Source organism: Ambystoma mexicanum, chromosome 1q (genome assembly GCF_040938575.1).
Source record: "Ambystoma mexicanum isolate Mex_15411 chromosome 1q, UKY_AmexF1_1, whole genome shotgun sequence".
Lineage (NCBI taxonomy): Eukaryota > Metazoa > Chordata > Amphibia > Caudata > Ambystomatidae > Ambystoma > Ambystoma mexicanum.
The window spans coordinates 1,435,013,389-1,435,033,894 of record NC_090922.1 but is presented as its reverse complement, the minus strand read 5'-3'; the positions used below and the strand labels follow the sequence as shown (position 1 = coordinate 1,435,033,894).

At 47.5% G+C, this 20,506-nt stretch overlaps 1 protein-coding gene across 5 annotated transcripts in view; it reads left to right on the top strand.

The window, feature by feature from the left end:
• Window positions 1-20,506, top strand: part of SLC6A9 (solute carrier family 6 member 9) — a 732,913-nt gene that overhangs the window by 678,946 nt on the left and 33,461 nt on the right. For all 5 annotated transcript variants that reach the window (XM_069642312.1, XM_069642313.1, XM_069642311.1 and 2 more), the window contains 2 exons: window positions 11,795-11,898; window positions 16,002-16,239. In XM_069642312.1, the coding sequence (XP_069498413.1) occupies window positions 11,795-11,898; window positions 16,002-16,239 (342 nt within the window). The remainder of the gene's footprint in view (window positions 1-11,794; window positions 11,899-16,001; window positions 16,240-20,506) is intronic.

The following is a 20,506-nucleotide window of genomic DNA, read 5'->3' as shown; positions in this document are numbered from 1 at the left end:
TTTAGGTGTGCCTGATGCATGGGGGATAAGTGAGCAGACATAACAGCTCTCATTGGTTGTCTGTTTGGCTGTTGTGCTCATATCTGCATACCATTTATTTGCTTGGTGAGGGTGTCGTGGGTCTTCCATTTTGTCTAACCCTAGCCCATAATACTCATCATACCCTTTTCCACCAGTCTCTCTTCTCCGCCTACTTTTCTCCCTTCTTCTGTACCTTCTCGTTATAGTAGGTGAAGAACCAGGCCCCCCTTCCTCCCTCCCACCCCCCTTTTCTAATTCTTCATATAGGGACTTGTGTTCTGTCATCATAATCACTTTTCCATCCTCCTTAATAAACAAGAGATCGTTGTTTGAAATTGGGGCGGGAGGGATCGTGTGGTTGTTGTATGTTCCAGGTTGGGACATTGTGTCATTATTTACATTTTTGGTTCTCGATTGTGACAGGACAGCAGTGGGTGGTGTAGTATAGTATCCCCACACAAAGTGTGATCCATCCCAGATCAAGAAATCACCTTCTTTGATACCTACAGTCGGAATTGTTTTCGTTCCAGGGGCAAGGGTGGTGTTGTTCCCCCCTCCCCCCTCGTTCATCTCGGTAGAGATGAACGCTATAACCCAGTGTAATACTAGACAAAACATTGAGATGAAGAACACGATAGCACACATTGATAAACCACATTCAAATGAATATGTTAATCTAGCCACTAACATTTCTCTAAATCTAACATATCTATTAGTTGCAGGCTGCCCATTCGATGCCATGATAAATCCTGTTTGAGACACAAGAGTTCATTAAATACAAACATGTAAACATTTCCACGTTGTAACGTTTCGGTGATAAAATATAGGGTTGGGTGAGGGAGGGGGTGTGTTGACAGACAAGGTAGCTTTTCAACCATCATTATTCGTACCTTACTATATATATATATATAAATAATAAAAAACATGACAGTTTAAAAACAACAATAATAAAAAAAAAAACATCTTAAAGAGCACAGGAGAGGAAAAAAAAAAAGAACCCCACGCAAAACTTTCAAAAATTGTAATAAAAAGAAAATTTGCATACACATATGTACATGTTTTAGTCCAGGACATTTGTTGTGCGCTAATTGTGTTCACTGTTCATCTTATAATGCACACAAAATTCCAATCATTCATTCTGCACAACTTCATCGTCCGCTGTTGCCTGTGCCTCGTCCTGCACTTCACTCTCCGCAGCGCTGTAAGCTTTACGTACGTCTGTCAAATGCACCCAATATCGCAGGCCCTTAACCTTTACTGCTGTAGGCGTGCAAAACACTACCTCATAGGGGCCATGGAAACGTGGTGCGTTCCACCTCCGCACAAAACTTCTAACGTATATAAGGTCGCCAGGCATTAGCTGTAGTGGTTTTTCAGGCAACCTGTTTGGTTCAGTCGCGTTCCCCTCCTCTCTTGTCAAGGGGGGGGCTAGTTGCTTTGCAATTACGCGCGCTGCCCGTGTCAGTTTTCGCAGATATTCTGTGAACTCCTCCCCCAATATAGCTGAGCTTCTGTGTGCATCAGAACGCTCACGGAGAGGCGAATGCGCTGTATGCATTCTTCTTCCCGTGACGATCTCGTGCGGGGACAAATGGTGATCCTTACTTGGCTGGTTTCGTAGTTCAAACAAGGCCAAAGGCAGGCAGTACATCCAAGTCTTTTTAAGGGAAAAACAAAGTTTTGATAATCTGCTTTTTAACAGGCCATTTATCTTTTCCACGACGCCATTACTTTGAGGATGATAAATCGAACATAATTTGTGCTTTATCCCCAATAATGTAGTCACTTCTTTAAATAATTCATTAACGAAATGCGTCCCGTTATCTGAGCGAATAACGTCGCAAATTCCCCAGCGCGGAAACACTTCCCGCACTAGGAACTTCGCGGCGCCCCTCGCGTCAGGGCGGGCACATGGACCTGCCTCCACCCACCTCGAAAATGGACATACAACCACAATCATGTATCGAGCCCCGTTACACCTTTCTCCCATGTCTACATAATCAATGTGGAGCTCTCTGAATGGGCCACTTGGTTTTGGTATCGTACCCCTTAGTGTACGCAATGTCATACCTGAGTTGTAAATTTGACATGTCGTGCATTCTAGGGCTAACCTTGTGATGTGTTCCTGGAGGCAAGGTGCAAACCAATCTTCTTGTATCTCTGCCATTATGTGTTTCTTTGTGTTGTGTGCGGGAAAGTGTAGTTGTTGAAATGCTATTTCTAACAGCGTAATTGGCATTACCACTTTTCCTGAACTCTCTTGTCGCCATAATAAATCAGTCGGTGATTTGCTGCATCCTCTCTTAGTCCACAGCAATTTTTCCTCTGCACTAGCTCCCTCTTGCAGCTCTATTATCTCCTGTGTGGACATCATGTTGTATCCTGTGGGGACCTCTTGGCTCACTGTGTGGTGCAACATGTACTCTCCTATTTCACCTTTTTGTAGATATGAAGCTGCTTTGGCAGCGGCGTCTGCTGCCGCGTTCCCCAGAGATACAAAATCTGTATTGGTGGTATGAGCTTGACATTTTACGATGGCCACTGCCGTGGGGTCTTGCAGGGCCTCAATCAGTTCTTTCAATAATTCTGCATGCTGGACTGGCGTTCCGTCTGCTCGTCGGAACCCTCTCCGCCCCCACCGGGCCAACCCACCGTGAACTGTTGTTGTCATGTATGCTGAGTCTGTATATATGGTCACTGCGCACCCCTTGGCGGCATGCAATGCTTCTATTAGCGCTATTAGTTCTGCTGCTTGCGCTGAATAGTGTGATGGGAGGCGGTGTTGTACTAGTATCTCATATTCATCTTCCTCTAATCGTACCACTGCCATACCCACATGCTTTTCTCCTGTCTCCATGTCGATTGATGCTGACCCGTCAACAAAATACACCTCACCCTCGGTCAGGGCATTTTCAAAAATCACTTGATCCTTACTTTCGTCACCTGTGTACGTGGCGCAGTTGTGGTTTTGCATGTCCTCTACGGTGCATGCCTCTGTGATAAATGTGGCTGGGTTCACTGTTTTACATCTTACTATATGGATGTTAGCGCTGGACAGTATTATCTCATATGCTGTGGCGCGTTGTGTTGTCAATGTGCTCTTTGTTCGCTCTAATATTGCAAAAAGTGAGTGTTCCACAAACAGTGTCACCGGGCAGCCCATCACTATCGTGGCACTTTTTTCAATTGCAACCGCGGCTGCAGCTAGGGATTGCTCGCACGCGAAATGACCTTGCATTACTGCGTCTAGGGTGCCGCTATAGTAAGCAAGTGGTTTGTGCCCTAAAGATGTCTTCTGTGTCAGTACCGCTGTCATCAGTGTTCCTTTGCAGTGTGAAAATAAAAAGAATTCGCGCCCATAATCTGGATTTGCTAGTACTGGAGCGCTTGATATCAGCTCTTTTAGTGAGTTAAATGCTGTGTTCATCTCCTCCGTCCATTCTATGTGTTTGTGTTCTTGTTGTGCTTCTTTCAGTGCCTGTAACAAGGGCCTTGTGTACGCCGCATAGTCCAATATCCATGCTCGGCAATAGTTACACATACCCAGAAATTTCTGCATCTCTTTTACTGTTTTGGGCTCCCCAATTGTTCTAATCGCCTGTGCCCTGTCTGGTATAATTCGCTTGCCATCCTTTGATATCAACTGACCCAAGTATAGGACCTCTGTCAGACAGTATTGTAACTTCCCCTTGTCCACCTTGTACCCCTTATTTGCCAATAATGTCAAGAGTGTTATCGAGTCCTGCCTGCACTCTTCCTCAGCCTGTGCACAAACCAATAAATCATCAACGTACTGAATCACTGTGCTTTCTACAGACAAATTCCCTAGATCTTCATGTAGTACCCTGTTAAATATGCTTGGGCTCTCGCAATATCCTTGTGGTAGTCTGCAGTGTTCGAACCTCCTTCCTCCCAATGTAAATGCTGTCAAGTACCTGCTCTCTTCTGCTAAGGGAATCGAAAAAAATGCATTTTTTAAGTCAATTACTGTGAAGTGTGATGCTACTTTTGGAATGTTGCACAGTATTGTCGCCGGGTTCGGGACTAAAGGGAACTCCTTCATTACCACATCGTTCAGTGGGCGTAAATCTTGTATCATCCTCCATGAACCCCCCTTCGCTTTTTTGATTGGGTAAATGCATGTGTTGCATGGGGAGTTTGAGGGCACTATTATACCCTGTGCTAGCAGTGCTTCTATTGTCTCTCTGATCCCTTCTTCTGCTTCTCGCGACAGTGGATATTGTTTCACCCGGGGTAGTATTGCTCCCTGTTTTACTTTTATCACCACAGGCTGAACTTCATGCAGCAACCCTACATCGTGGGGGCCATTAGTCCATAAGTTAGTGGGTACTGAACTCATGTCTTCATCAAAAAATGTGTGCGGTGCTCCTACTACCGCCATTAGCTCAACCTTAGTTTGTCTGGCTGTAACTACAATGTCACAGGGCATTGCCAGTTCCATCACTACTTCACCATCTCCCTCAGTGTCAGAAAATAGCTCCTCGTCCGAGAGCTCTCTCAGTGGAATATTTGCATTTGTACACAATACTGTCCGCCACTCGCACCCTTCCATGTCAATACCAATCACACATATTCTGTTTGCTGATACATGTATTGCATGCAAATCCAACGATAGTACTGCCCCAAGAGCAGTGTCAGGGCTTGCTATGGGACGAAAAAGGAATTCAGCTGGGATCCTCCACTCCACCCTTTTTAGTTCTGGTACTATGAGAGCCAATGTTCTCATACCTTCAACAAACATCTCCTCATTTCTTGGTACCCCTCTGATCTCTTTCATGATTGTGTGGCCGTGTATTACTGCTAATATACGGAGGGGGCATATGCCTGGCGTTGAACATACGATGCCGCTCCCTGTGAATGATATTGTCATGTTTAGTTTGCTCAAGAGATCTCTCCCCAGTAAGTTGATGGGAGAGTTTTCATAGTACAGTAAGGGTGCTTTCACTGTTTTCCCCCCCACTGTCACATCCAATACCTCTGTGTAAGGAACTTCAATTACAGCCCCAGAGAACCCCTGCGTCTCTAACGTTCTATTAGATAACGGGAACCGGCCCTCTCTAATGCATGATTTCTCCGCTCCCGAATCCACCATGAATATGAATTGCTTGTCTCCTATCTGCGCTCCTATCAATGGTTCCTCTGATGCATTGTGGGTCGTAGACAGTACTGGACACGCAAGTGCTCTCTGTGGGCTGTCCTATGCGGGGTGTCTCATTGCCCCCCCTTGATCGAAAATGTTCCCCGAAACTACTGACACTCCACTGTAAGGTGCGGGGGCGGGTGCCCCATTAGCTACTGTGGCGAAAGTGTTGCCAGGCGTGTAGTGCACATTGTCATTATTCTGTGGGCTGGTTTGTGTTCGGTACTGATGTCCGTGTAGTTGTGCGTTACTCCTTTGTACTACATTGTCTGGTTGCTGGTATTGTCCCATGGGGAGGCCGTAGGGGCTTCCTGGATGGGGGTGTCCGTACTGTTCTATCTCTTGGAAACCGTTGTTTTGTCTGCTCCTACATTCTCTTGAGTAATGCCCCCATCTCCCACAATTCCAACAGCTCCCCTGTGGACCTCTGGGACCCTGCCACCCATTTCCTCCCATTCCTCCATACCCTTGTCCTCCTCTTCGACCCCTGTACCCACCTCTTCCTCCTCTTGGGGCCCACTCTTGCCACGTTGGACCTCCGTTCTGCTCCTGCTCTGTCCACTGTCGTTGCCCTTGTCCTGCCCAATTCGCTGCTATTCTTCCTTGTATTGCTATTTGCCCCTCCTCTCCTTCCTCTCCCTCCCGTATGAGTGGGAGTCCCGCTACCGCTGCTGCGACCTTCACCAATTTTGATTGCACCAACTTCGCCTCATCCGCCAACCTTTTCTGTGCTACTTCCCTCTCTCTTTCTTTGATCCGTTTACAATGGTGTACTATTATGCTTTGGATCTCCGGCCAGCCTTTTGCCTCAACACCTGCTATTTTATCTAGTGCCTTTTGCACTTCCTTTGGGAGCCCTCTCTTAATGATGAAGTAAAATAGAGACGTGGATTGGTGCCAGGGCGTACCCGTTTCCGCTCTCCACATCTCCTGCACCCGGAGAATGTAATCCATAGCGTCCTCCCCGTCATTCATGGTACATTGCATTACTGACTGCAAATCAGGGGTATCTGGGAAGGTTTCCCGCAGTGCGTCCCACACCCTTGCTCGCACGGTGTTAAAAGAAGCCCCATCATGGCGATCACACTCTAAAGTTACAGCTGGAAAACCCGCTTTAGCCCATACTCTGTCTGCCTGATCCCCTACTGCGGACACTAGTAGGCTTTTCACATCGCCTACTGCCAGCGGTATACCAGCGGTATGTTTCTCAAATGCATATATCCACTTGCTTGCCCCTCCTGACAGCTGTGGTAGTAATTTCATTAAATTAGCCTTGTCCATCTGTGCCCACGGTATATAGTTTGGCCTCCCGCCTCCCCTGTGGAGTAATGGGAGTTGTAATTTCCCTTTTGCCGTTGCAGCTTCCTTTTCCTTAGTCACTGCTGACTCTAATGACGCCATCTTCCCCACCCTATTTCTTAGTCGTCCCATCCATTCATCTTCTATAGTCCCCAGTGAACATGCACCATCTAGTTCCTCGCCGTCTCCTCCTACTGCCATGCTCAATCTATCACTCTCATCCCCCCCTCCTCTGACATCACATAACAAATCCTCTCTGATCCCTCTCTCTCGCGAGACGTCACCAATGCTTCCTTCTGCTGTCCCTACTTCTATTATCCTGGTCGGTTCTTCCTCAATTCTGAACAGTATTTCCCCCTTTTTCCATCCCTCCTCAATTTGTCTACTTTCGCTCGACGCTCTAGACGTGCGTCCAGATTGTGTGGGGGCGCATGCTGTGCGTTCACATATGTCTTTTATTCTTGAGAGTTCATCTCTTGCCACTGTAAGCCTCGACTCTAAGTCACTCGTTAACTTCTCTATGTCCACCCTCTGTGTGCCTCCCTGGGCGCGCTCTCTGGTGTTTTCGTATGGTGGGGGTGCAGTTGGTCTTTGTGGCGTACTGGTCGAAGGGGGAGGCACATAAATAGGGTCGCTATATCCTGCTGCAGGGGCTGGTTTAGGTAATATTGGGTACAACATAACCACTTCCGCAGGCTGTTCTGTACTTAACTGTTCCTTTTCCTCTCGCGGGATCATTAGTGGATTGTCTGTGGTGGAAGGTAAATCAATATTTGGAGCTGGAGCTTTGGGTGGGGGTACTTCCTCAAACAACCTCCAAAGATCTAATATCTCCTTCCTATTCTGCCATTGTTTTCCCTTATACTTGAGGCGAATACATGTACATACCATATCAAGAACGCTTTTGTCAAAAGACCCTCCTTCTGGCCAAATCTGGGGCAACCCCTCCCCTTTCAATTCTGTTAACCATTGATCGTGATATTTATTTATGCGTTCAGCATATCCAGGCAAGCTCTTACAAATGTGTGACAAGGGAGTTTCAGCCCCCATCCTCTAAATCGCTAGCGCTACCGCGTTCGCCTTCGTTACTTTTTATTAGGTGTAAATATGCGTATGTATACCTTTATGGCACAGACAAGAGCGGACCTCTCAAAATTATCACCCACTGTTATTCACTGCACAAATCTCTTCTCACTCACCATATCTCATCTCCTTCCTATTCCCAGGCACTCTTATGTGATCTCACTTGTAATTGATCAAGTACTGGTTATGGCCACACTCTCTGACACCACCTCGCGGCCACCCGTTCGTCTCTAACACTCATACGGTGCGCGCACCCCTCACAATGCTTTCCACTCACACTTTTGTCTTTCTCCTCCCTTTCCTCCCTAACCAGCTGTCCCTGTTTTCCTGCTAAGGTTACTGTGTTCACGTCTGTACGTGCCACTACTGAGTCCCCACTTTTTAAGATGTTCTAACTTCTTTATACCCTTCTCATTTTCGCCCCCTACCCCGTGGAAATGGAAAAAGAAGAAATAGAGAGAGAGAGAGCACAATCACTAAAAAATATTCCCGGTGTCTCCTTTTGCTAGACACCAATAACTTATTTCTCACTTCTTTATATATTCCCAGTACTAGTCTAGATAGCACTATGCGGCGCCGCCTTCCACCCCCTCTCGGAGCTAGGTTTCCGTCACTTCTACCACGTCACTTATTTCTTACTCCTAATGGCCATATGCAAAAGAAAGAATAAAGAAAGTTTCAAGACCCGTCTGTAGTAGACCCCCGATACTCTTCTCCTCTACCTGTCCCCGTTCTTTTATTCCCAATTCCCCTTCTTTTCCCCTTGACGATCACTCGCACTCGGTACTCACGTGCCCGTCTTGAACCGATACTCTCCGAAACTGGGTCCGTCCAGGCGGCGTTACCGGTAACTCAACGGTCAGCCCCTGGCTCCGGCGAGCGGCACTCAAAGGGGATTTTTTTCCAATCGGGATCCCGTACCCTTTCTCATTGAGTGCGCACTTCTTATTGTGCCGGTCGCCGTTGGCGGGCGGCCTCCCGGAGACGGCTCACCGTGCGTATCCCTTCTCGACCGGAGATTCTCGTGCCACAAGGGGGTCGTTAAGAAGGAGTTAGGAAAAATAGTTTGGAGATATCACGCTATCGGGGTCACCACTGAAGGGAAGCGCCCCCAATTCAGCACGATCCTCCCCGCAATGAGAGACAATAAGGGACTCTCCCGTAGTGGGAATAAGGCCAAGACAGAGTGCGGGTGAGCGTAAGTGGGAGTTTATCCAGAAATAAGGCATGCAAAGAACTCTGCAACCTACGAGAGCGCTCTGCCTGACAATCGCAAAGACAGGCGTATTTCTAATACAAAAACCGTCATCAACACCTAAACACTATAGGGGGCACAAGTCAATTGGGATTGGGTGGCGTCGACTAACTATAGGTGTTGCTGCAGCGGGGTTGGTCTTGGCGGGACGACGTCACTGGTCAGCCTCGTGGGTTGGGTTGGGCCTGGCAGGCCGACTTGAGGTCATCCGTGCGGTGTTGATGTGCTGGGGCAGCCTGTGACAATGACGAATACCTTTCCTGTCTCATTTGCCCTAGGCCATGCACACTGCAGTTATTCAGAAAATGACATTTAAGTTCGTTAATAAATCGCTTCAGCAGCTTATCTTATAAAATAAACACAACACATGAGGAATGCACCTCGTGAGAGGTCTGGTGGTTGTCGGTTGGGGTGAGATTTACCTGTGTCCTATGGACCGGTATTTTAGGTCGCGGGACGGGGCTCTGGGGCCTGGGCCGAATGATACATGTCTGTCTGCTGCGTTAGAAGTTATTCTATAGATGGGTCTCTGTGTCTTGTCCCACTGATGGGGGTCGTCCTTACACGGGGTCAGGATTCTTGGGGGGTTCGTGGGATTTATGAGAGGGTGCTGGTAGATCAGTGGGTTCATCCGTGGGTTTATTACCGTGCTGTAAATAACACAGGTGGCGGGCTGTGGCCTTGGTTGCGGCGCCGGGGCCTCTGACTCTCTGAAGTAACGCCAGCTTGGTTGGGGGAGGTGAGGGAGCGCGGCACAAGTCTTAGCTTTTTTATCTGGCAGGCTTGGTGGGGTGGGAGAGGGAATGGCCTTGCATCTATCCACAAAGGTATTTTCCTCGTGCGTTGCTGATCAGTGGATGCAGAAGTTCTATACTGTTCTGCCTTATTTTGACGTTATTTAGACACATATATATATACGTCAATTTCGTTACACATTTCTTTAATACAGTCGGTTCCAGTACCTTCTCATTACCTAACATTATATTCATTACATTGTGTGCGTATTGTATGTACATTAGACGTTATACGAGGGATATCTAGGTTATGGCCTACAGAGATTGATGCTCGCCGCTTTGGGTGAATTAAAAAACATATATAAGTTCAAGTTTCTACATACTATTAAAAAACACTTTTACAGATAGAGGTTACACGTTTGGTCAACATCTTTCTCCGTGGTTATAGCAGCATTAGTCCAGACCTGGAGGGATATCATATAACGTTACATTTTTATGGCTTATTCACATTTTAAACAGAGGTAGTTCATTAAAACCAATACTTGAATTGTTTTCTACCTTCTTCAGATAGTGATGCTTCAGCTTTTTTCCTCGCTACCCCGGCCTTGCGGTCCGGGTCATACGGGGTGCAATATCACATTGTTACTAATATAATGTTGCCGTGTTGGCATCTCGGGTTTAGCTCATCTCCGACTTTCTCATGGGAACGCACTCGCAGCGGATCTGTCAGGGCTGCTGAGGCGACAGAGATGCATGAAAGGCCCTCCAAAGGTGGGGGCCTCGTTACAGTGTGCTGAACTCACACCATGTTTGCTAGGCAAGATGGCGTCTAGGCCTAACTTAATTTTTGGTAAATGCAAGGACAGGGTGCGTGTGGGCGATGTCGTCGGCGGGTGAATCCTCCTCCACCTGGGCCCGGGTGGCATGAGGGGGCGCCCACCGAGTCATGGTCCTCACCTGGGGAGGGAGCTGTAGGTGAGGAGGGCCTCGTGGCCATTGCTCCCCTACACCATGCTGACCTGATCTCACTTTCCCCCCTACCTTTCTCCTACTCTTCCCCCCTCTCCCTTCCCCCTGCACTTCTCGTTGTCGCACATGCACGATCCAAATGTCACAAGGCCTAGTAGGATCGTTTGTCTTGGTTCCCCATCACCCCTCCCTTTGTCTTGTGGCACCTAGAAACACTTGTATACAGGCACGTTATGAATATCATATCATAACGTATTGCTAACAAACTACCACTTCTATCATGGTGGGTTTATTGGCAACGGTTTTACCTCTCACACCAATAACCAAGCATTGAATCCTACATGATTTCTGGGAGACTGTATGTTGTATAATGCCACTATCTGCCCTACCACCAAAACCAGCTGGCTCTTGCCGTCCGTTTTCTTGCACCTGTTACACCATGTTATCGGCACAGCCTGTTGCTGCGAAAATACGCCAAAATGTCGCCTCCAGAATTCCGACTCCTGAAATTTGGACTTTTCTTTTACCCCCGTTACACCACATATATATGTGGGGGGTGGGATATAATAGCAGTATGGGGGGGCGAGGGCTGCGGGGAGTCTCCCCCCGCAAATCTATGTGGTATAAAGGGGGCTCAGAAAAAAGAAGAAAAAAATCGCCATTTTCCGCCGTTGGAATTCTGGTGGTCGTAGTGGACACATATGGGCCTCATTACATGGTAGGCGGAGAACCATGGCGCTATTAGCGCCATGGTTCATGCCGGTAAAATACCGGCACCGCCTTGGTGGAAAGGGGAATTACCGCCCCATTCCAAGGTTGGCAGGGCGGTAATTCCCCCTTCCACCATTGCCCTTCCCCATTCCCATTTTTGCCCCATTGGGCTCTATGGGAATGGGGAAGGCGCTAATTACGGTACCGCAAATTGCGGTACCGTAATTAGCGCCACTGGTCCCTTTGCGGGTTGGTTTTTAACGCCTGCAAAAAGCAGGCGTTAAATTCCCCAACCCGCAAAGGGACCTCGTAGTAAGGCGGTAAGGATTTACCAGTACCGGTAAAGTACCAGTACCGGTAAACCCTTACCGCCTACCGTGTAATGAGGCCCATAGATCCGTTGCTGCTATCGGTACTATTGCATAATTGCCACAGTTGTCTCTTGAGGTCACTTGGCCTCTGCTTTTTATGCCACGGTGTTGGCCTCACTACTGTGGTTGTACATATTGCTGTGTTCTCACCACCAGTCATAGCGCATCGCCTCTGATTGCTTTGTTGCAGGTTTGGGGAGACGCTGCCTCGCAGATATTCTACTCTCTGGGCTGTGCCTGGGGGGGGCTCATCACTATGGCTTCCTACAACAAGTTCCACAACAACTGCTACAGGTGAGTCCGCGCAGCCTCTACCGAGTCCTTGTCTTGTGTGTAGGCGGTGCCCCTTTGTGCTTATTCCATTCAAATGTTTTTAGTTCGATATCCCCATTACAAAATTCACTCATTTCATCAGGTACAATGAAACCGTTTTCAGTCAAAAAGTCACCTCCATCTTATAATTCGGCTTTAGAGACACTATGCGCGGACTTTACAGGGAGTTATGAACCCTGAAGGCCAAGTTAAGTCATTTTACAATGTATATAGGCCGATAACTCCTGGTGCGGCCCACAGGCGAGGTCGATAAAGCTGGTATAGCCTGGATTTGTCATAATAAACCCAGAGCAAGTGGCAGAAGAGGGATTCGCAACTAAGATTGCGGGAAATGGCTGAAGCCGGGGACGTGTTGGGTACGAAAGCAGCATGGGCTGTGAGGAACACCTGCATTATAAGCCCCAGATGGCATCATCCAGGTGCAGTTTGGGCAAGGATTGGAGCGGGGGAGGAGTTTACGCCCGGGGTCACATCAGGAAGCGTCAGTGAGCAAATGTAGAGTAAAATCCTTTGCTGCATCTGTCCACAGAAGCCAGGGTGAGGAATGGAGCCGCAGTTTTAACTTTCATGGAGGCTTATCTCCTAGCTACTCGCTTCCTGAATTTCCTTATAGTTAAACTGCATAGCTCTCAACTCACCCGCTTTTGGCGGGTGTCACCCGCCTTGTAAAGGGCTGACTCACCCGCCAAGCCTCCTGCACGCCCATTCATTCCAACGGGCGTCTCACCCGCCAAAAACAAAATCTGGTGATTTCACCCGCCTTTGTGACACAAATGGTTGAGAGCTATGTAAACTGCCAGTCTTTATCCTAGCTTGATACTTACTGAAGAAGTTCTTGAAGGCTCCGACTCTCAAATGGTTTCAAACACAGTTGGTTCTGCTGACTAACACTTACTTAATGGTCCTTTCCTTACAGTTGGAGCCTTCTGCTCAACACCATTTACATGTGCCTGCACAGCGCTCCTTAGTTAATGCCAGCGTCAGTCAACTCCTGTCACTTCCTGATTTCGAGTCTAGGCGCTCCCGCGCTAGTAACGTCTTGCCCTTGAGCTCCTTCGTCGCACTCCCCACGCCCTGCAAAATCCTCTCTCACTATCCCACGAACCAGATGCTAACCCAAGCACTGGCGTTGCTAGGAAGCACAGAATCACTATGGGAAATGTTTTTTGCAGAGCACGCAGCAAGGTTCTTTTCTCAAACTGCTCGTTCGGCTCACGCACGCGGAAAGCTTCTCTCTCTTACTTACTGAAGACGCAACAGTTATTTTCTCACAATGCAGGACACAGATGCACACTCTGAATATTTACTGTAACTTTAAAAGTAATGCTGTTCTAGTGTAACTGTAATATCAAATTACAGTCACAGAACTCAATACATCTTTTCCAGGCTCAGACTGGCCTATAGGGCAATTGGCCCATGCAGGCACTACACAGGATGAGTCTTTCAAAGCTCCTTATTAATGTGTTCCACATGTTGCCATAACAATGCCTTTCTTGCCTTCTGGACTCGCCGCCTCATCGTACATGCTCATGGGTCTTTTCTTCTAAACTGTTGGTGCCGTGATCTGTTCGTCCTCAACCTGCGCGTTAATCAAGGAGCACACACTGGTAAACCAATTGCTCCAGGAATTATCGAAAGTAATTTATAGATAATCTATACCTCTGCTCCACTCTGCAATGCGCAATTTCTGTCCTTGAAGTTAAACCTCCACATCTCAGGCAAAGAAGAATACAAGCCATTTCTATGCTCAGAAATCCCCAAAACGTATTAAAATCGAATAAATAGAAAATTCCCAACAGTCAAGTCCTAGAGTCTTAATTCTGGTTCTTTCTTGACTTCAGTTGGTTCTTCCCAGATACCTTATGGTTTTTAAACTGTTCTCAGGCATGCACACCTAAAACAAGGGGCCTGCTTGTTCAGGAACTGAAGATGAAAGGCAGTGTGGCATGATTCCAACCTTCCAAACAGCCTGACAAGGAGGCATGAACCAATCCTCCTTCAGAGGCCCTTCCGCCATTTTGGGAAGGGAAAGAAATGCTTCCCTAATGATGAATCTGGCTCAGGAAAAACCTTTCAACAAGCAAACACTTTCCCAAGAAACACAACCAGTCTCCACACACTTGATTAGTCAAAGCTGATCGCCTCTTTCTAAAACCTCCTACAAGAGAAGCCTCCACGCACTCTGAACCACCAACGTTGCCTGTGTTGCCCCTTGTAATGAGAGGACCTTCTTCTTCTTCTTCTTCTTCTTCTTCTTCTTCTAAATTATCGAAAGCGTGGGCGGACCCACGTTGGCGCTTCCCCATCCTAAAGGATGATGTGCACCTAACCCACCAATCATTATTTAGCTCACATAAACTCGCAGTTCCTCCCACCTCCCCGTCCGTCTCACAAAATCCAACAACACACTGCTCTTCTTCCTGCCACTCACCCCATCACCTCCCAACAAAGCCTTCCCACTCAACTCAGCCACGCCCAGCGCAGATAACCGAACCCTCATCAATTCTCTCTCTGCAACATGTTTCTCACATCTAAGTAGAAAATGTCCCACAGTCTCAGGCACCCCACACACCGCACAATCCCTCGACTCTCGCTTCCCCAATCGAAACAGACAATCATTCAGCCCCACATTCCCTATCCTCAATCGATTCAGCATCACCTCCATTCCAAACTCTGGCAGGGAGGGGGCACTGATATCATGTATCGTCATAAAAGGGGACAGTGATGTCACATGGAAAGTGGGAGGAGATTTCTCCCTAAATTGGTGTCCTTTCTCCATTTCTTTTAGCTTTAGTATGAAATCTGGAAGACTTATGTAAGGTGGGAGTTTGTACGTTATGCTATGACTAGTATGACTTCTGCCCACTTGATGCCATTACCTGCAGACTGTGTTGGCCCAGTGACGAGAGGTGATAACTGAGTTACTTGAGATGTTAAGAGAGGTGATAACCAAGCTTCTAGGGTGAAAGTTCGAAAGTTCTGGAAGGTTCATTACAAATACCCCTCAATCCGCCTATGCTGGATAATTATGTATTTCCTCATTTTTGGAAGGTAATTCCTTAAAATCCTCCACTAAGCCTCACTTCACCAAGTGCTTACCGTTAGTTGTGCAACATAACACCCCCACTTTAACCAGGTAGCAGATGTTACTTTCAAACAAATTGCTGTGAAATTGACACATAACTGTTATGAATACCATGGAATCAAAAGCGCGGACCCAGGGATCGTACCTGTGTTGCTCCACGTCGTCTTACTTCCAAGGCGAGAGGGTTGCTCCTGAGCTATCATCCCGAGACATTGCGATTAAATCTAAAAGCACCCCCCACCTCCGCCCCAGGGTAACTTTATGCTTTGTGCCACAGAAACCCCTCTGGGACTGCATGATCCTGCCCAAACAAAGGCATAGTGGCTTTGTGACTTTTCCCATGCAATAACACTACATTTGCAGTGGTGGAAAAAGGGAGAGTTGTGAGGATGCTTCCCTCCCGCAACCCCCGCAAGTGTCCCCACATGCAAAATAGTCAATTGATTTTGACCAATGTCCCACGAGAAGCCTTTGTCCCCTCACCCCCCCCACCCCATTCCCCCACCTTGCATCAAAAGCTGTCTGTGCCACTGTGTAGCTGCATGGCACCTACAGTTGAACTCTGAAGAACAAACATGGCATTTGCTGTTGGTGTATGGTTACACATCATCTTCCCATGCCTAAACTGTAGTACTCCTAGCAGACCATTCTTTAATTTTGTAATGGTACCTCAGACACCCAGATCTTTATATTTCTACAAACATTGGCAAAAAAGCACAGAGATGAAAGGGAGGCTTCATAAATGTCCCTCAGAAAATCAACAACTTGACATTGGCTCTACACCTGTGAGAGAGATGGGGAAGCCCCGGGAGTTCAAAGTTTACATGTTAAGTAGTAGAGATTGACCACTAATAGGATAAGTAAAGAAGCCACTATGATATCGTCTGAGACGCTGTTGCCCTGATGTTTCTTCCGTCTATTCCTATATAGTATCCGTTCCTCCTATTTTTCACCCTTATTTTCTCTTTCCAAAATGCAGGGACAGCATCATCATCAGCATTACCAACTGTGCCACCAGCGTCTACGCTGGCTTCGTCATCTTCTCCATCTTGGGCTTCATGGCCAACCACTTGGGAGTGGATGTGTCCGAGGTGGCAGATCACGGGCCCGGCCTGGCTTTTGTGGCCTACCCTGAAGCTCTGACGCTCCTTCCTATTTCTCCGCTGTGGTCCATGCTCTTCTTTTTCATGCTCATCCTGCTGGGGCTTGGAACTCAGGTAAGACACGCACCTGTGCTGATGTTTAGCTATTCTGAGTCAAATGCTTAAGTTCTTATTTTTTGATGAGCTGCAAAGCTGCACGAGACGCTTTAATAAACAAATTGCACAGTAATATATTGCTGTTTTTGTCAATTGGTGCCTGTTCAGCAACCTATCAGCAATCATGTTGCATACTTCCACTGACTGTGGAAATATATGACCTTTGGCCAATCTACCTTTTCTTACAAGCAATGTGTATAGTGTGACGATTCACCGATCTCATTGCTTCTCCCCAGAGGGGTGCTCTTCCCTGTGAGGCTAGAGAGGTGGGTCCATTATGCAACAATCCCCCTAAGGGTGGTGGAAAGCGGGACCTCACAGGGAGAGACTCCAGTCATGGTGATGAGGATTCCAGTTCCATGATGGAACTCCCTAGCCCACCCTCAGCTTTGAGACCATGAAGTCCTTGAGGTCCTCCAAGATCCCAACCTGAAACCACTACTGTTTGTTACTGCAATAATTCCTCCTTTCCTCACTTAATACTACCAAGATGTGTAGGAACATAAATAGTGATAATAAGTCAGCTGACAAGAGGAAAATTGAAGGAGTGATGTCAACAACTCCTATGTCCTAGTCTCGACAGTACTGAGAAGAGGTTGCCCCAAAGCGGCATGAAGAATACTCCATTGATACAAAGGACTATGGCACTCCTCTGAGGAGGACCCAACTACTGGACCTAAAAACTGAGAAGATACTCAATTAAGAGAGAGCCCGGTGTGAAGCCTTTCAGCCCTGAGAGATTTAAACCTGGGAACGAGGAAGTGAGCAGAAGAAGCTGGTCCTCAGTCATGAGGACACCCTGGAATGGTCGGCAGAGCACTCCCTAGTCAGAGACCCGACCTACACACAAGTTGGAGAGAGGCTGACTGTGGCGCGACCTCCGTGAGGTGGACAGTGCAGTCCTTCAACTATGCTGACACCGAAAGGCCAAGAAACCCACCAAACAGCGGGAAGCACAGAAAGAGAAAAGCGCTCAACAAGAGTGAGCGTGACCAAAACCCCAGTAAGTACTGGTGATGTGGCCTCACCAAAAAGAGAAGGTAATGGGAGCCACGGGGGACTCAGTAGGCCTTTGGGCAAGACTGAAGAGTGCTTTGTGAGTAATCTCCCTCATCACAGTAATTGTAAGGAAGATGCTGAGAGTAAAGAGCGTCTCAGGACTAATCTCCCTCATCACTGTAGTCACAGGAAAGATACCAAGAGTGAAGAGTGCTTCGGGAGTAATCTGGCTCATCACAATAAATGCAAGAGCGATATCAAGGATAAAGATTAATATGGGAGTAGTTTCCCTTATCATAGGGTTTGTGGAAAAAGCCAAGGTCACTACGGGAATGATCTCCCTTGTTGCAAGAGCCAAGAGGATAAGGAAAGTCCAGAAATATATATAATGCTGGGAAAGAATAACTGTTGGACATTTAACCAAGCCTCAAAGAAGTCCCTGGGAGGAATTACAGGGAGTTATCAGAACTATTGCAAGAAACTATCAGAAATCAGCCCTTAAGGCTGAATCAGTTGGACGAGGAGAAGGGAGGCATTCTCCTGGCTTCATTTCTGTTTGCCTATGATCAGTGGTAGGGTCAGAGTAGGATAGTTTTGGAAAGAGGACTGATTTCTTCTTTTGATAACCACCCTGACGACTAGCACCTGAGTTAGAATTCAGTTAGGTAGAGCATCACTTCTAGTTGTAGGGAAAGATAGGACCTTTTCTTGTCTTTTGAATAAAACCTTGAGTTTGAAATGCCACCCCTTTACCGACTCCTTCTCCTTCTTCTGACTTACCACAATTGTCCCACAAATATGTCAAGCCATATTCTGACCGTTAATTTGTGGTTAAGGACTGGTTCTTCATACTAGACCAAGGGCCTTTTGCACTGTGTCTGGCAGCCCACTCCCCAACACAACTGTTAATGAATTTTCCAGATGACATGCACATACAAGACACATGACTGCATACAAAAGCCAGAGGGGGTAGCGGGAAATAAAATCATTCTCTCCTTGCAGGAGCCTCATGCCTACTCCTGCAAACCCACCTGCTCCAGCGTCAGTGTTTGCATTTGTGCTAGACAGCTTATGGACCACAGTAGCTGGGTTGCAACAGGCCACTTCCACTGCCTTGAAACAGAGGTACACCTGCCGGTTCACAAACACATTTGATCTCTCCCCCTATCCCTAGGTTACATGCACCAAAAGCAGTCTGTGTAATGGTAATGTAAGAGACCAGTATTGGATGCAAACTCTCCTCACATTGATCTCAATAGATTTTGCACTATAGTATGAAAGACGTGTTCCACTGAAACAGAAGCATGTGTGAGCAAGATCAGACCGAGAAAGAAATGCAAACTGAAGCACTCTGAGCATCTGTCTGAATAATAGTGTATTGGCAGTCGCGCCATGCACATGTCTGTAGGAGGTGCATAGGTCTGGGTCAAAATCGTGAGCATGCCTATCTAAAAATTAAATCTGCTACATGCTAGGCTGTCCTATTGCAGGGTTAGGAATGAAGCCAGTTATATGTTGGTCACACCTCTTCAAAGATAGACTGGTTATGGCCAACTCTGTCCCATGTCTGTAGATGTCTCTGGGAGGCTAATGTGGGTGGTTCAGTCACAATCTCATTTTAGGTTGGGACTGAAGAGTGCTCTGGGAGTAATCTCCCTCGTCACAGTAATTGTAAGGAGGATACCCAGAGTGACTCTAAAAAAAGCCAGTAGGGCCAAAGAATTATTAGTCACATGCCAGGAGGGTGCATCTAAAAGTCTGGTAAGTTTGGAAGACTCAGCCAACAGCCAGGGGACCACTTGTAAAAACCTTGCGTTGACAGTGCATATTGATTGATTGAATGATATTTTATTTCTATCGCGCTCGTACACAAGTGTTTCAGAGCGCGACAAGGCAAGGGAGGGGAACAGGGGAGAACAAAACAGCAATCTTACTAGGCCCAGTGATATTGAGAACGCGCAAGTGCATGGGAGAGGGGGGAGGGGAAAAGTGCATGGAAGGTGAGAGAGGTGGAAAGTGCGAAGCAGAGGAGAAACAGATATATATAACAATAAATAAATAATAAAGGCAACAAACCGTGGTAATGCAGCCAGCAATTTGCAAGTGCTAGGTTTAAGGCAGCAGACAGGGTAGGTCTGATAAGTGCAGGAAGAAAAAGGGGTGGCTGTATGGGTACAGATACAGACCCCAGTGCAAGGGGTGGCCCGGAGGCAGTGCAGGAGGGTGGCAGGATGAGCAGGTACCTGGGCCCAAAAGACAGAGGGTGGCCAGGTGCACGGTGCCGGGGGAGAGCAGAATCAACAGGGGAGAGGGGAGGAGAAGGCAGATGCAAAGAGGAAGGTTTTGAGGTGCTTCCGGAACCGGAGACGGTTCTCCTCAAGTTTTAGAGTGGCAGGGAGGCTGTTCCAGAGGGAGGCCCCAGGCGAAGACAGAGATCTACCCCCAGCTTGTTTCTTAGAAAAACGACTGACCCTGAGTGAGTTGGAGGTAGAGGAGCGAAGAGCTCGAGAGGGGAGGTATTTGCGGAGGGTTAGCTGAAGGTATTTTGGACCCAGGCCCCAGAAAGCCTTGTGGACAATGCAGAGGGTTTTGAATTTAATCCTTGTATCCACTGGGAGCCAGTGGAGAGATTTCAGAGCTGGAGAGATGTGATCCCAGGGCTTGAGGCCAAGGATAAGTCTCGCAGTCCTGTTCTGGAATAGTTGCAGAGGGCGGAGAGTAGAGGCAGGTAGATTTAGATAGAGGCTGTTATAATAGTCCAAGCTAGAGAGAACCGGAGCTTGAGATACCATGAGCTTCTGGGGGAAGGAGAGGAAAGGCAGAGTACCTCTGAGGAGGTGCAGTCGGAAATCTGACTTTTTAGAGACCTCAGAGATGTGGGTGGAGAAGGAAAGAGTGGAGTCAAAGATGACCCCGAGGTTCTTAGCCTCGCAGGTGGGGGTAGAAGGAGGGCCAAGGGAGGCCGGCCAGAGAGTGAAGGGAAAGGATGGTGAAGGTGTGCCGATGAGGAGGATCTCCATCTTGCTGGCATTCAGACAAAGATCATTGGCGGCACACCAATCTTGAATGGCAGTTAGGCAATCAGAGATGAGAGAGGGTGAGGAGGTGGCAGAGGGCAGCCTGAAAATTAGTTGAGTGTCGTCAGCATAGCATTGAAAATTTGAGCCGAAAATGGCACTGCAGTGGGCAAGCGTTGCCAGGTTTTGGTTGAAAAGCCAGGGCGAGA